General features: G+C 31.6%; 1 protein-coding gene across 1 annotated transcript in view; it reads left to right on the top strand.

Moving 5' to 3' along the window:
• The window catches only part of LOC148310009 (ras-like GTP-binding protein rhoA), a 184,644-nt gene that overhangs the window by 152,204 nt on the left and 14,319 nt on the right, over positions 1-18,121 (top strand). The window contains exon 2 of the mRNA XM_088259171.1: positions 14,511-14,598. Within this exon, the coding sequence (XP_088115297.1) occupies positions 14,511-14,598 (88 nt within the window). The remainder of the gene's footprint in view (positions 1-14,510; positions 14,599-18,121) is intronic.

Raw genomic sequence — 18,121 nt, 5'->3', positions numbered from 1 at the left:
ATCAAAGAAAACGATTAGAAGATAATCAAAGAAGACGTGGAAATTTAAGAACTAGTGATAAAATTAAAAATAAAAATCATGTGAAAAAAATTTCTACAAAATATAAAATAAAAAATACTCCAGAAAAGAAGAATTTCGAAGCAGATTGTGTGAGCAGGAATCCAGTATTAGAATCGAAGGAAAATGCAAATGAACAATTAAAAGTTGTAAATTTGGTTAAATTAGAAGATATTTTAAAAGATCAGAATAAAAATGAAGACATACAAATAACACAGAAACAGTGCTTGAAAAATGAAAATAAAAATAGAGTAGAAAAAACTTCTACGAAAGATAAAATAAAATATACTCCAGGAAAGAAGAATTTAGAAGTAGATTGTCTAAGCAGGAATCCAGTATTAAAATCGAATGAAAATGCAGATGAACAATTAAAAGTTGTAAATTTGGTTAAATTAGAAGATAATTTAAAAGATGAGAATAAAAATAAAGACATACAAATAACACAGAAACAGTGCTTGAAAAATGAAAATAAAAATAAAGTAGAAAAAACTTCTACGAAAGATAAAACAAAATATACTCCAGGAAAGAAGAATTTAGAAGTAGATTGTCTAAGCAGGAATCCAGTATTAAAATCGAATGAAAATGCAGATGAACAATTAGAAGTTGTAAATTTGGTTAAATTAGAAGATATTTTAAAAGATCAGAATAAAAATGAAGACATACAAATAACACAGAAACAGTGCTTGAAAAATGAAAATAAAAATAAAGTAGAAAAAACTTCTACGAAAGATGAAATAAAATATACTCCAGGAAAGAAAAATTTAGAAGTAGATTGTCTAAGCCGGAACCCAGTTTTAGAATCGAATAAAAATGCAGATGAACAATTAAAAGTTGTACATTTGGTTATATTAGAAGATACTTTAAGAGATCTGAATAAAAATGAAGGAATTCAAAAGAAAAAAACAAATGGATTGAGAAAAACTGTGTCTTCTTTAAAAGGGTCAAGAAGAAAAAAAAAATACAAAAAAAAGAAAGAAAGAAAAAAAAACAATAAAGAAAAAAAGAAAGAAAAAAAAAGAAGGAAAAAAGATAGGAGGAAAAAATAAAAATAAAAACTTTATCATATCACTAAACTTATACCAGTCCCTTCACTACAAGAAGATGATCCGGAGGACGAGTGAAAATTTTACTATGAATTTTCATCCCCAAGGGGGGAGATGTAATAAAATACCTAGGTACCTACCTATACATTTTATTAAGTACTTACAAAAAGTACCTACATAAAACAGTTCTACCACCAGATGCCGCATGCGTCGCACAGAATTAAACAAAAGACTTCCGATAATATTATTAACTGTCAGAATCAAATAGATAGATAGATAGATAGATAGAAACATATTATAAAGATAAATTAAGAATAAACTTTAATTATAAACTTTAATTACAAAGCAACACATTGTTTATTTTATTATTATACACCCACTTTACATATTATTTACACTTAATTTTCAAAAGGAAAATATTACCACGTTATATATATGTATATATATATATATATATATATATATATATATATATATATATATATATATATATATATATATATATATATATATATATATACATTTACATCTGTGTGTGTGTGTGTGTGTCTGCGTGTGTGTGTGTGTGTGTGTGTGTGTGTGTGTGTGTGTGTGTGTGTGTATTCCCGAAAAGGTAGAATACAAACTCTGTCCAAACAATAAAGAATTTATAAATTAATAAAAAATATAGCTTAAGCAAACTTTAAAAAGCTATGCGTTTCAGAAGAATCAGCTAATTAGACGTATCAAAATTCGATGCAAGCTATAACTGCCAAGAAAAAATGATCTCATCAGCCAGCAACCAGTTATTTGACATTTTTAAAACACATTTTTAAAAAAAAATTTAGACCATATTTGTATTTGTAGTATATACGAGTACATATTTCAACGCTTTTGTAAATGTCATAGGTCTCTCAAACTTTTCAAGTGCTAACGACACACGGCTGAATAATCTAGAACGCCGTGTGTAATATGTATAACTTTATTTTACTTTTGTATTTAAAACGTCAAAAGCAGGTTGAGTCATTTCACCAACCTGTAACATTGAAGTTTTTCTATAAAAACGTATTTTTTGTGCAAAAAACTTTTCTTATCAGGGATGAATAACTTGAAATTGTAAAGGGTGGAGGTGGGACTAATATATTATTCAGATACCTAGGGGAGGAAGGGGCTAGTTTTTACAAAAAATATAATTTGAATATCTTGCGGTGCAAAGTATTCTATGTGTGATATGATGTCCGCCTCTGTAGTGTAATGGTCAGCACGATCTGCAACCGTTCTAGGAGGTCCCGCTTCGATTCCCAGAGGAGGGAGTCAAATAAATATAAGTGATTTTTTCACTCTTATATTTATTCAATATTAACCTGGACATTTACTTAACTTGTATTTATTTAGATTGGCAGTGACAGGTAGATTGAAAGCTTTTAAATGTAAATTCACTGTAAAATCGGGATACAATTTTATATTGTTTCACATTTTCAATAAATATCGAACCTAGTTCAAAAAAATTGCTTTGCAAAAGCAGATCTGTCAGGAAGCCTAGATGCTTCTGTATCAGATCTGGGCATGCGGTGGGACAGCTTTAAAAAATATATGTACATATTATCCTTGACTGGTGCCTAAAGTCTAAGACTGATCACCATTCCTTCATGTAACGATCACAATAATATTGCATTTATATGATGCAGTGGCCTATGCACTGGGGTGCGGATAAGGGTTTGCAGAAGAAGCCATCTGGCCTGACACGCCACAGGATCTTGTGATGGTGGAGTTATTTAGGATGTAACAACTTGCCCCAGTAACAACTAGCAACCCGCTTGCCTTAGCACCTACTTGCGTACATTGATTTTATTCAGAATCTTTTAAAGTTGTGTTGGTTCACAAGTACAGATTGGATGCAGTAAGGGAAGTTTTATTATTTCTTCACGCCGAGGTTTTCCATAAAATTCACCCGGCATGTCACACATTTGTGAGATTTCCCCGAAGAGACGAATCGACACACATTCCATAGACAAATACTTTGGCTGGTAACATGGTACTTACCCTATTGTGTATTGTGTCTCTTTGAAAAGAGAGAAATAAAGTAAATTCGAGATCTTTATTTTTTCTAAATCCTTTTGTTTTACAATTTACGCAGACATGATACAAGGCAGTGAAATACAACACAATACATGAATAGGTCTCAAACCAAATAGACGGTAAGAATATCCTGTTTATTTATACGTTTCCTAGTTTATTGTAACTACAGACATTTGGTAGAATTCCATTTAAAAAAATTAGGTTACAATTTCAAAATTAAACAAGGTTATTGGATTGAATTCTACTTTTATTTACATATCGCTCACTCCTTTCAAGAACGTCATAAATCAAAAATCGACAATTTTCAGTTGCACATGTTTTCGGAATGCCCAGAAAATGTACTATATCCCATCAAAAGCGGCATATTTTTAACTTAATATTTACCCGTTACAGGGCAGAAAGTGTTGTTTTTGCATTTTGAAGAAAAGGTATTGTTTAATTGTTTTTTCAAATATACTAAATATTTTTCAAATGGAGAAAAAACCTTCAGCTTTTACCTAAAAAGATCTGTTGCACAGTAAAAAATTCAAAAAGTGGCTTCATATTTATTTTTAATTATTGTATTATAATATTTAACATTAAAAACGCTCTCCTGAAAAATCAAGTATTTTGATTTATGACGTTCTTGAAAGGAGTGAGCGATATATTAAATTTAATGTGACGCTTTTCGTCTTATTAAGATATCATTATGTGTTTGATAATGTCTTAATAAGACGAAACGCGTCACATATTATCATACATATCTCAATAAAAGTAGAATTTCTTAATGTTTCTTGTATCAAATTTAACGATTTTTAACGCAATTCCTTCAAACGCATCCACGTAATCTCAGTTTATAGTCGGTTGATGCCAACAGTGGAAGAGCTGTCATTTTTCGTGTTTTGTTGACTGACTATGCGTAAAATAATTTAGTTTATTAAATTATTTGGAAATATATTACATATATACATATCATGAACATTTTTGCTGATAAAAAAAAATCGATCGAAATATAATCCATTTAGGAATATAATGAACCTATATTCCTTGTGTATTGATTATTTTAATGTATGAGGAGATGCATGAATGTGAAAAAAGCTAAAATTGTTTGCAATGACAGGTTGGTGTGGAGTTTTATTCTCTCTGCCTACCCCAGCGAAGACGCAGCGTGATGGCTAGTTATAGTGAATTTTCCTTAAGTGCGCGTTTGAAACATTGTATAATAAATATCCTCGGTTTCTAAAAAACGTATTTTAGCATATTACAAGGTACATTTGTATCTTTAACAATAGTATTCTTGCTTTTTCGATTTTTGTTCGTATATACGCTTGAAATTTTAGTTTGTTATGTGTATGTTTTTTTTATAAATAAATAGATTGAATTCAATTGAATTTATTATAAGGTACGTTACACGTTGTATTTTGAACCTTTTTACAAATAGGATTTCAACCAATTACCAAAAGCAGGTAATGGAATATGTTTGTTTTTGTTTTTTGCAAGTAGTGGATTAAAGGCGCATTCACAAAGGTTTCTTTTCAATGTTCTTTGTTGATTCGAAACCTTCGTGTCAGTCCGTGTTGGTGTTATCCTCTCTCATCTAGTTTCGGAGTGAATTGTCTTCTGTGCCAGTGTATCCCTTTGTTTTACCGTATCTCCGTCCCTACTTGAAGGCTGTATCGCGCATCAAAGGTTCTACACAAACAGTTTTATCTGTCGCATGGCTATGCCAAATGAAAAGTGTAAATTGGAAATCTCCCTTGACTTTCAGGGATGTCTTGGATCACCCATATATCTTTTGATACTGTTGTTATCGAACTGAGAACAGTATATGAGTATGTAGCATCGTAACTGTATAATGTTGTACCCCTTAACATATGTATATATATATATATATATTTATATATATATATATATATATATATATATATATATATATATATATATATATATATATATATATATATATATATATATATATATATATATATATATATATATATATATATATGCAGGGTGTCCCATAAACCAAGGTATTCTTTTAAGGGGCGTTAGACCAGCTTATGACTCACCAAAACATGAAAATGTGACCTTAGTAAACGTGCCTAGTTTTTGAGATACTTCCACTTTTATGAATTTCCAGAACATCTTAGATCAGTTTTTTGAGTGCCACTTCCTCCATATTTTAAGATTCTTATTTATGTATCAATTTATGTATGAATTAGATATTTATATGTTTATCTGGAGAACCAGATTTGGAAATAAGTATTTGGATACACTAAAAGTGTTGTGCATTAATACAATATCCTACTTCAAACCCTAACCACAACTTGAATGTAATAATTATTATAATGCACTACTTAAATTCATTCAATTCACTTAAATGGAAACATGGTTTTCAACCCTTGCCTTATTGGGTTTATAACATTTTTTACAACAGAATTTTTTCTAGCCTTCCACCAGTCTGATGATGTCTGAAACAACAAAACCCTGGCGAAAAAAAAATATACAAAACTACATAGTTGTTACATTATTATATTCAATCTCATCCTGTAAATTGATTAAATATATTCCTGGAAGGTCATTAGAATAGAAGTTTTACAATATATGGGACAGCTATAATGGATAAACTCGCAGCCTAAAATGGGCGTTATTTATACGTGGACCATTAAGAATGTCGTAGAATTGATACTCTTAACAAGTTCTCTCATTTTCTCCTCACTTAGATTCCTTATCCGTTCATTTTATGGCGTTTTAAGACACTTTAAATATAATAATTACTACTCCGCCTCGTAGTATAATGGTTAGCGTGTTTGGCTACCATGATGGTTCAATTTCCAGGTGGATGGTCAAAAAATTAATAAAATCTTTTCAAATAATAAAACAGGAACCATAGCTTTTTCCACATTTATTTTGTTTGGCCAGTGACCGGGTTTTGTCGTAACTGATATCATATGTTGACAATGATATATACACAACAAGGCTGGGGTTAAAAACAATGATTTTATATAATTTTTACAAAATTAATTTAAGCAATGCATTATAATAAAAATTACAAATCAGTTATGTTCAAGGTTTGAAGTAGGATTTTATATAAAGCTTAATACATAAATGAATTTTATTAAGTATATTTAAATAATATATAAAGAGAATATGGAACCTGGGAAGTGTTATTGTTGAAAACGTCGACACAGAAAACGATATCAAAACCAGAATTAAGGCCGCTCATACAGTTTCATATCAGATAAGAGATATATTCTTTAACGATAACCTCAATCTGAAACTTTGGCAAAGAATGGTTGTTATTTTTGGTCAGTACTTTTATAAGGAGTTGAATTGTGGACCCTTGAGATCAGCACTTCAACCGATTAAGCATTCGAAATGTGGCTACATCCTAGAATGCTACACATTCTATGGACCGATATGGTCAGGGACGTGAATGTGCTCCAAAGATCAAGATCAGGGAGACAGTTGCCGACTGATATCAAAGTCCGAAAAATGTCCAATCTGGGGCATGTTCTTAGAAGGGAGAAGTACGAACTATTGCACCTAATCAAAAACGCAAAATAAAAGGTCGACGAGGTGTGGGCAGAAGCCAGATCTCCTGGTTCCGGAATATACGAGATTGGACGGGGATCAGGACCGTCGAGGCGCTATTCAGAGCTGCCCAAGACAAAGACAATTACTCTCAAATGATAGTCGACGTCAGGGGGACCTGACATGACACACACAAAAGAAAAAGACCACTTTGCCTTCATTTTATAAAAAACCAAGATGAAAGGCGTATGCGCTTTGGAGCAGAAAATGGATAAGAGATACAATGTTCAGTATGTCTGAAAACTCTTTCATTTTTCAAGTTTTATTTTATTAGATTGCACCATTTAAACAAACAGACTATAAATCTCTCAGCTAGAGGGCATATCTCGATATTAAAATCTTGAATCTTTAAAGTTTTATCTTTCATCTTCGAAAGTTCCTGAGTGATGATGAAATAAGTTTTTTCAATCAATAGTTACATGACCATATACGGTTAGTTTTAAACTTTTACTTTATATATTAAATTTTAAAATCAAACACTGAATTTTTTATTCCACCAAGTTGTATTTTGTTGTTTAAAAACACATTTGAAAAAATTGTGACAATTGTTTTGTATTAATTCAAACGAATGTGAAGATTAAAATGCCATAACTAGACGAAACAATAATTGTGACCATTATTGTCATATTTTTTTTTATGTTTTTTAACAATAAAATACAACTTAGTAGACTTAAATTAAAAGTGTTTGATTTTAAAATTCAATATTAAAATTAAAATGGAGTTCTTTAAATTAAACGCCAAATCTATAAATAAGTTAAACCTTTTCGTTTATCGTAGAAATAAAGTCAACTTGAATATTACAACTGAATACTATTTTTGAACACTTTTAGTACCTATATATGTATATTTATATATATGCTTTGATTTTTTTTCCACTCAAAATTTCGAAGCTGATGTAACTTACAAGGTTTCGAGTTAAAGGATTTTTTTAAAGAATAACCCTCAAAACCTCTGCTTTTAGAGACTTGTCTGCAGGTAGGATAGTAAAGATAGGGAAGGTAGATGTGAAAAACATATCACAAACACCCAGACCAATTGAATTCATTTTGCAATTGGAGGGAACTGAACCCGCGACGCTATTTTCGCAGTCGAGCCCCTACCCAACTACGCTACAGCGCCTGTCACCTGTGTAGAGTCATGTATATTTATTTATATTTAAACCTGCAAGCAAATATTCTCCATAAAAATAGCATCAGTTCTGTTTTATCGAGTTCATTTGTAAACACCACTCAAATTCATAGAAAATTCAAACAGCGGAACGCGTCCATATTTCAAAATATTTATTTAAATCTATGGTTGAATTCGCGCTCTTTTCCGCAATTTCGTATTCGAAAAAAGAACGCAGCATTATCGAGCTTGTTTTTTGTGCAGTCATACCAACAGACCGATAATAATTTCTGTATCGCGATGTGGCGGGAATACAAAGCAGATAATCTGGAAACTTCTATGGATATTGGAAAAATTGAATGCGCTTAGAAGATATTGGTTTTGCTCGGTCCTTGTGTATTGTGAATTCGGAACGCAGCCTTTATCTGTGCTACAGATAAATATATGCACTTGATAAATTCTGGTCTCTTATTTATGGACCCACCTATTCTCTTTCCTTGATTTTTATTTGAAGATAAGTTACAGGTACAACAATTTATAATATGTAATTTTGCTTCATACTGGACTAATTTTATATTATTGACTGACTGATTTTATATTTTACTAAGATTTTTTATTGCACCAAAATACGAATTTTACCCTTAAAAGTTATATATTACGATATATGGTATACAATGTCTCAAAAGAGACAACGTATCTATTTATGCAAAGATAACATGAAAGTCTAGCACTTGTAACAGGGTTTGCGACCGGAGATTGGCTGGCTTTGGTCATCGCGTTTTAAACTGTGTAACGTTTCACCATTTTGGCCATTATCGAAAATCTAAATAGTTGAAACTTTTGAATGTTGTAAAAATGGTTTATTTTTAAAACCGCTTTCGTATTTCAGTTGGAATTAACAGAAGAAATTAGCATCTATTGAGAACTTTCTGTAAATAAATTGTTTTGTTGTATTTTTTTTCTGCATTAAATTATATATACATAATTACAAAAAAAATATGTAAAACTCATAGTTTTGTATTTAATTATATACATATCGTAGTCGTATAGGAGAAAGTGACCAACTACCAAAACGTAAAATGTTCGGGAGGGTCATTTAAGTCGCTTTTGCTTGGCAACAAAATAAACATCAATGCAGTTAGTCATTTTAACCAAGTCAATATATTATACTTCCAAGTTTAAAATCATTTGCGATTTTTTCAGGGCAATATTAAGCTAGTAAGATATCAAATAGTCAATGATCACGTTTTTGTAAAACAATGTACTTGGTCACTTACTCCTGTATGACTGCGATATGTATATGTACATATATAATTATACAAATGGAAGAAGATATAAGAAGTCAATCGTAAGGTAGCAGAAAGGCTTTAGAGATTATATGAGCACATAGGACGCAGATTATCTTATCCAATTATGAACCAGGTAATCGCTCTGGATCTTCTTTGAAACACATCTAAAGGAGGACCAAAAAAATCATGGATGTTACAGAAAACTAAAATGATACGGATGCATGGCCTAGGTGACGTTGCCCATGAAAGAAGGACCAACAACCTGAGAACGAGGAGAGCGAACTCCAACAGACTACAAAGACGATAGGTTGGAATGGAGCCAGGATGAGGAATAATTGTCTTACTCCGGCAATTTTTTAGCGGTATTTTTGTGAAATGATAACCAGCATATCTATTTATTTACTAGTATTAATATAATTTTTTTAATGTTTTATAAAGTAAACTGTTTTAATGAATATGATAGATATTATGTAACTAAGAGAATTCGATTAAACTAGTCGCTTCGTGGGTCGTTATTCATAATACTATTTCATTCAAACCCTTATTCGCTCCCTATGGTGCATAGGGCACTGCATCATATAAACGCAGTGTTTTCTTGATCATTGACTCATGAACGAAAGGTGATCAGTCCTCCGCTTCTGGTACCGGTCCAGGGTTATATTGAATAAATATTAGAGTGAAAAATTCACTAATATTTATTTGATCCCCCCTGGGAATCGAACCCGGGACCTCCAGTATGGTAGCCTAGCGTGCTGACCAATACACTACGGAGGCGGACTAAGGCGCTTCGTGGGTCGTAATTTATAATACTATACATATATAAATTGTTTTATGTTTTTTTTACAAAATTCAATAAAAGTTTGACGTCGCCCACCTTATCAAGCTGATATACCCTGGGAATATTAGAAAGAGGGGTAGGGAGATGAAAGAAAATTCTGCACAAAAAATATACTTAAATTAATTTAATTAAAAATATCAAAATTATACGAAAGCGACTTTAACTTAAACTAATCTTATCTGCTATCTTAAATTAGCTTAAAATTAATTAATCCTATCTTAAATTAAACTTATTCTAACCTTTGGTGAAAAAGATGCGCCGTGATGCTGAGGTCGCCGTGATCCTTTGTGAAAAAGCTGCGCCGTGGGATGCTGGGATGAGGTTCTTCTTATGACGGGCCGCCGTGCGATGATTCTTGCTTCTTATCTTCTTCTTCTCTTAGTAGAGCTTCAGCTCTTAATTTGAGGCTTATGACCCGGCGTGGGTCTGCTTTTGATACTCCGGATGAGTAACTTCCTTTTTTCTATCTTCTCTCTCTCCCGGCGTAGAGCTCCCGCTCTTCTCCTCACTTAAGTCTTAAAACCTGGTGTAGGTATGCTCCTTCTAACTGATTTCTCCCGACTGCTCGATCCCCCTGATCTCTCCCGACTGCTCCTTCCAACTCCTCGATCCCACTGATTTTCCGAATGCTCCGTCCAACTCTTCTTCTTCTCTGTGTCTTCTGACTGACCAGCCGTCCGACTGGTCGATCTCCTCTTACGACTTACTCCCTCCAACTGATCCTTCCAATTGTTGGCTTCCAAGAGCTGGCTTCCAAGTCCTCTATTCCGACCAACTGCCGGCTTCCAAGTCCCCGACTTCCAAGTCCTCCGGCTTCCAAGTGATTATTCCGACCAGTCCGACTGGTCGGTCTTTCCTTTTACGACTGATTCCTCCCAACTGATCCTTCCAACTGTTGGCTTCCAAGAGATCGATCCCACTGATTTCTTCCCGTTATATTCGGTTTCTCTCCTTGAAGATCACGCCCTCGAAACCATTTTTCATTGGCTGACGGTGCGCTTGTATCCACCCCCAAAATTTTCAACGTCTAGACATCAATTAGCAAACTTTATTTTATTTGCGCTATATCATAAACAAATGTTTTTACTATAATAATAAAAACCGCCGGGAAATAATCCCTTTACACAAAGGCCAGCGGGTTGGCGACAGTTTTTTTATGATTCAAACCTTTTTTTTTTAATACATTTTAGTTTTACGACAGGTAAATTATAAAAGGTCGGTGCCATAAAACGTATTTGCGCGCACAGAAAAATGTACCTAAGACTAATTAAATTAAACGATTGATAATTGATTATTTTTGCCAGGCTAGAGGAGAAACGTGGTTTCACCACGTCAAGTTATTTATAATATATTTTATATAAAGACATGTTAATTTGTTAAACTTTCCCCAAAAGGCCGACATTTATTATTTGGTTTGGGAACAATTTAAAGCGCACATATTCGCCCATAAAACAGTCTAGAAAAAATGTTGCCCTGTATAAAATTTCCCCGCTCGCCCGGGTAATATTTTCAATCTGTACGGTGGCACAGTTTACCGTACAACATTATGTAAATCTGCGGTTCAGGCTGTCCCGCGTGTGGCAATGTTCCGGATTTTCATTCGCTTGTATCGAAACGGCGAAAAATTATGTCCACTTAAAAAAGACAAGCTCAAATATAATATCCTACGTTTATTTATAATTTAAATTGACAACAAAAAGACAACGATGTAATTTTTACAGAATATTAAATAAAAGTCATTCCATAACATTTCGAGTGTGTCAAAATGACTGTGTATTTTCTGGGATCTCCACTAGAGTTATTTTTACATTTTTGACATCTCAACATTCTCCTTCAAACACTTACCATTATGTATGGCACCGCAACATATGATCGCAGTGTTATCTTGATCTTAAATTAAAAAAAATCATTAAGTTTATACGTTCCAATACGGTGTTTGAAAATAGTGCTGAAAGCATCGAAACACGTGTCACAGTAGCTTTTAAGAAATAGTGGTATTTACCGAGTAAAAATTTTAATTAAAAATGGATAGGTTTTACCTCAAAGTGACTCCCGAATCAATTAATGAATAGTTATCTTGATCGTTAACACATGAAGGAAATGTGATCAGCCCTCCGCTTCAGGTACCAATCCAGGGTAATACTGAATAAATATTAAAGTCAAAAAATACTTATGTTTATTTAAACCTCCCAGGAAATCAAAATGGAAAACCTGGAAAGAAAAATATGGACGTCTGGATGTTTACAGGGCTTATGACTGACCTATCATAGGCTGGTTAAGTGATCACTTTATACACGTGTAACATTCATTATTCTACCCATGATTGAAAACCACACTACTCAGAAATAGGCATTTCCCAGCATGTTATGGAGTTAGATTTAAATTTTTCCCAATAGAGTGCAGAAACCCAGATAAGTGAACATAATTATTATGTTTTTATCACTATAAATATTTTATTATAACTTAATTATAATCAGTCTTCATTAGGAAGCAGTTAGCTCCGGTAGACATTTTAATTAAGTTATAATATAAAAGTGAACAAATATTTGTACGCCCTCAAAATGTTGTGTATGAAATAATCTGGTCAAATTATAAGCTGCATAAGAAATCAGGCGTTTCCTCGTATTTAAAAAAATCGGCTAGGATATTGCATATATCGTAATAAAGGGTCTTTGAGAAATAAAAGCTGTCCCAATCCAACGAAAGTCTTTGATTAAATATATATCAAGGGGTGAGAGTATTAAATGGTGAAAAGCTATGGAGGAAAAAAATCCACGCTTCAAGCTTTTGGTCATATATTTGATCATGCAAAGAATTTCTTCAAACGCAATATTTAATTTCTGACCGTTACCATTAAGAATTCCAGTAGTGATGGTGTCTTTAACAGTGTCCGTCGATGTTTGCTTCTCGTTGGAAAGGACAAGGTGGAAAGTGAATTTATTAAAGTCCAGGTATCGTAAAACCTTATTCTGTTAATTGTTTTTGTATCTATTGTATGCAATGTATATAATGTAAAAATTAAAAAAAAAGAACAATAATTAAAATAAAAAAGTGTATTAACATGTTAGTATTTCGGCTCACACAGGCCATACCTAAAGGGCCGTAATACTTATAGTAAAAAAAATGTATGTATCTATGAAATAAATAAATAAAAATAAATATAAAAAATCACGTTAGCTTTACGTTACCTTTTTTAAGTATTTTTTTTTTAATTTTCCCATTTTAATAATTTTCTAAATAAAGTCTTTTCGTTTTAATCTCATCTTTTTGTAACAGACCAGAGAGCTGTTCCTGAGTTATAAATTATTCACCCTTTGGAAACTTGCAAAATGTCACATTTTTCGTTACGTACCAGTTTTGACAAATGGAGGCATGTCTTTACGAGTTCTTTCAGGTTGTTTAAAGTGATATATTATGGTAAATTCGACACTCTGCTTCCTATACGTACTTATTTGTGAACAAGGAAACTCGCCATATGCAGGTTTCACTATAACTATGTTTATATATATATTTATATATATATATATATATATATATATATATATATATATATATATATATATATATATATATATATATATATATATATATATATATATATATATATATATATATATATATATATATATTATATATATATATATATATATATATAAACATATAAATATACATTTATATATATATATATATATATATATATATATATATATATATATATATATAAATATATATATATAAACATATAAATATATTATATATATATATATATATATATATATATATATATATATATATATATATATATATATATATATATATATATATATATATATATGTATAGAAAATGTTCATTATGTGCAAATCTTAAAAAATATACAAAAGAAAAGAAAAATACTATCATATCATTAATAAACAATGAACCTTGAGTACAAGAGCTCAGTCTCTTTTTTGGAGAGGCGCAGCGAAACTGAAATTATAAGTTTGCCATATGTTTAAATGTATAGAAATTGTATCAAATTGTATTTAAAACACGTTACTTTATTAAATAAACAAAAATATATAAAAAATATTTTTATAAATTGGCAAAAAGAGGGTGAAAGTAGACTAAATGCAGTCAATAATCTCTCAGACGAATGTGCGTTAAAACTATGCAAGAAAGAATGCAAGGCTGAGATAAGCTTAATCCATAAAAAAAATGTGTGTTAGATGGTTTACATGTGGAACGAATGAGTGAGGAACGATTGATAAAATAAATTTTTATGGGGAATTAAGCTCGAAATTGGAGCGAAAGGAAGACCAATGAAAACATGGCATGATCAAGTATGTCCAATACTAAAAATCGGCAGGTATGTACATATATAAAGAGATGCATGAATGTGAAAGAGGCGCAGAATGTTTACAAAGATACGTGGTGTGGCGTATTATTCTCTCTGCCAACCTGTGCGGGGAAGCAGTGCGATGGATTGCTAGTTAGTTGATTAGTCAAGCGTTTTCTTATGTTTTTGTATGAAATGACTTTTAGTCAATGTTTATTTATTGTTTCAGGCATACACTCCAACTGGATTTGAAAAATACAGCACTACCTACAATGTGACCGACTATAAGATTACATTCTCCGTTTGGGACACCTCAGGTGAGTGATTATTTAATTAAATTAAAATATTTTACTATTGTAAGTAAATTTGCAAAAAGATTTGTGATTCCACTGAATTTATTTCTTTTGTGACGGCTGTTTCGTCTTGCAAGAGCATTATCAAACTATGTAAAAAATGCAGCTATTCGTATTTAAATACAAAATTTGTCAAAGGTGGGATAATCAATAACTTGACCTCAATTAGATCTCAAATATTTAAAATACTTGATCATGCCAAATTTTCCCCGGTTTTCCTCTGGTTCTATTACTTACTTGATCCTCCTCATAAAATTGTATGCAAGTAAAGTGATTTGCTGGTGAATGTTTCAAATCAGAAGTTTTTAAAAGAGGTTTTTTAGATATTTAAAATAGAATATAGATCTAGATGTAAAATAGTAGTGAATCGGGGAATTTCGATAGATGGTAACAGGTAGATGATTTCATATATCTGATAGAAAGCATATTTTCTAGTGATGGAAATATTGATACATATATATATATATATATGTATAAATATATTAATATATATATATATATATATATATATATATATATATATATATATATATATATATATATATATATATATATATATATATATATATGAGTGTGTGTGTATGTGTACATATGTATGTGTATATAGAGAGAGCTCTATACATTATCTCTTTCTTTTCTTTCGTGTAACGAAATATGCCTAAGAAACATGACGCATAATCGATTTTATCGAATTGCCGCCCAACAAGTTTCACTTAAAAAAGTATCCACTTAATTGAGGTAGGTACCGCGTTATATTTTAAGAGCGGCGTTTTCAATAAGGGAAATTTAATTCTAAGCGTATTATTCAAATTGGTAGTAAGAAACACTTAAGTTTCGTCGATTAATTATGTTTAATGTTTATCCAGTCTGTTACCTCCGGCGCAGAATGGGTCACAATTAATTCAACCAAAATTCAAGAGGATTAACATATAACGGGCCATTCTTACTCTTTATTTATAGCTTCGGCAGTTCCCTTAATCCCCAATTAAAGATAACGTTTCTAATTTAACTGAGAAATTCCCAATTTCCGACTGCTTCTTGAAAAACAATTGTCAAAACTTTTATGAATACAAATTTCCAGGGTGGGATTCCATACGGAAGTCGGCACATAATGTCAATGACTTTAACTAAACAGTAAAACCTCGATATAATGAACTTCGGATGTAACGGAAAAACAATCCGGTCAATAAATACACTGGCCAACAATGATTTTGTAAGTGAAATTTTGATGACTGATTTGGACTAAGTTAATCGTTCTTATTCAAAGTCTATATCGTGACAAGCTTGTATCACGTCAAGTTTTGACGTTACTGTCATATTATTGTTTGTATTGACCACATACGTTGAAACCGTATGGTGATCACTTTACACACGTGTAACATTCCCCAATTATTCCCATGATTGACAACCACACCACTTTAATTTTCGGAACTTCAAGATATATTGATCACACTCGCAACACAGTATGTGCGATTTAAATATACCCATTTATGTTGGAAAGAAGAAAGCTTTTATTAAGCAGAGACTCTTTCCATTTGTTTGTGAATCCGAATCCTGGATTATATTCACAAACTTGAAAAACGCTGGGAAACATAATTTTCAATTTATATTAGCTTGTAATTTAACCAGTTCATTTATTTACAACATTTTAAGTGTGTCCAAATACTTGTTCACAAATTTGGATTATCTACAAAAAAAATTTTTACATCTTGACATATTTGAAAATCACGTTTTCTAGCATTTATTTCTTATTCATCTTTGTGAAGATGTCAAAAAAATATTTAAAAAGTTATTTACGCTACGATGTAAAAGCGTTAGCTTTCCTTTGGAATCGACGTCATGTGGAAATGTGCGTTCGTTTCACGACCCTTATTTCACTTTAAGTCGAACACTTTTGCGAACTGTTCCCACCCCCGAGCTTCCATTCGTCAACGTTCGCAAGGAGCATGAATGTCAAACCGAAAATTACTTTTAATTTGGATCGCCCGCCCCCCGTTCTGTTACAAAGTTTAATGTAAAGTTAAGCAGTTTTATAAAGCTCGACGCTGTTCACATATTACGTATTCGTGGTACCTACGTATGTACTTAAAAATTAAATTTTCTTCAAGGATTTAGTTAGGTTTAAAAGATAAAAGAGTTTAAGTTTATAAGTTTAACCTAGTGTTAATTTTAAAAACATTTACATTGTGGTTATTAAAAAAATAACACTTTTATAATTCCACTTATTTCATTAAACACGACTTGTTTCGTTGTATTATATAGTATTTTCAATTTTCAATTTCAATTTTCAATTTTCAATTTATTCAACAACAAAAAATAATATATACATAACAAACAATATTCAAGGCGTATATATTAAAAGTAAGCAAGAAGACTTAAAGGTGTAGAAGAATCCCGCTTCGGAAAACTCCTTCGGACACATGGAACAGATCAATATCCAATGTGATATTGTTAAACATAGCGGTAGCTCTTCCTACAGGCATAACCATCGGCAGGTTGGTCCTGTGTATAGGAATGTGAAACAATCTATGCCGACGCTGTCTTAGGTAACTATCGGGAACATACAGACCAATGCTCGGGATAATTTCAAGATTATCGATCATACCGCGCAACAATCGATAAAAATGCGTAATCAAATACACATTCCTTCTAGTCTCTAAACTATTGTAGCCAAGCATACCCTGGAGAAACTCGGTCGGTCGGTATATAACTATAGTTGTTCTCATTGACAGGTGAAAAGCAAAATCAACGAGCCATAAAAATATTCAGGTACGGGTCATTTACATTACTTGAAAAATATTTTGTAAACATTTTTTATTCATCATCGGGTTTCTTCTCATTACTTGTTAAGTGATAATAACAGTGATAACCAATCACGGGGGCATATTAATTATTATATTTCGACATCTCAACATAGATGAAGAATAATATGAGAATCTCAATATTTACAGGTATTATGTCCTGCCGTAGGCTGGTTAAGTGATCATTTTACACATGTGCAATATTCACCATTATACCACGCTACTTAAATTGTTGGAACTCCTACAAATATCATTAATCTCATGACACTGTACATGTGACTTCACTAGAGCCATCTCTGTTAGATTTCGAAAGCTGTTATATAGCAGAGACGCTTATAGTTATATTTTGGATTTATCTCATTGCGATTCTTGTATAGCATCACTACTCTTGTAATGAATGTTTTTGAAGGCGATGTGATTATGTTACCATATCGCTCACTCCTTTCAAGAACGTCATAAATCGAAATACTTGATTTTTCAGCAGAACGTTTTTAAAGTTTAAAAATATAATAGAATGTATTGAAAATAAATATCAAGCCACTTACTGAACTTTTTACTGTGCAACATATCTTATCAGGTAAAACCTAAAGGCTTTTTCTCCATTTGAAAAATATTTAGTATATTTAACAAAATAATTAAACAATACCTTTTCTTCGAAATGCAAAAACAACACTTTCTGATCTGTA

Source organism: Brachycentrus maculatus, unplaced genomic scaffold (assembly GCF_059751285.1).
Source record: "Brachycentrus maculatus isolate JH-2025_06_01 unplaced genomic scaffold, ASM5975128v1 h1tg000113l, whole genome shotgun sequence".
NCBI classification, from domain to species: Eukaryota; Metazoa; Arthropoda; class Insecta; order Trichoptera; family Brachycentridae; genus Brachycentrus; species Brachycentrus maculatus.
The sequence above is the reverse complement of the archived record's forward strand: the minus strand, read 5'-3'. Positions and strand labels throughout refer to the sequence as shown.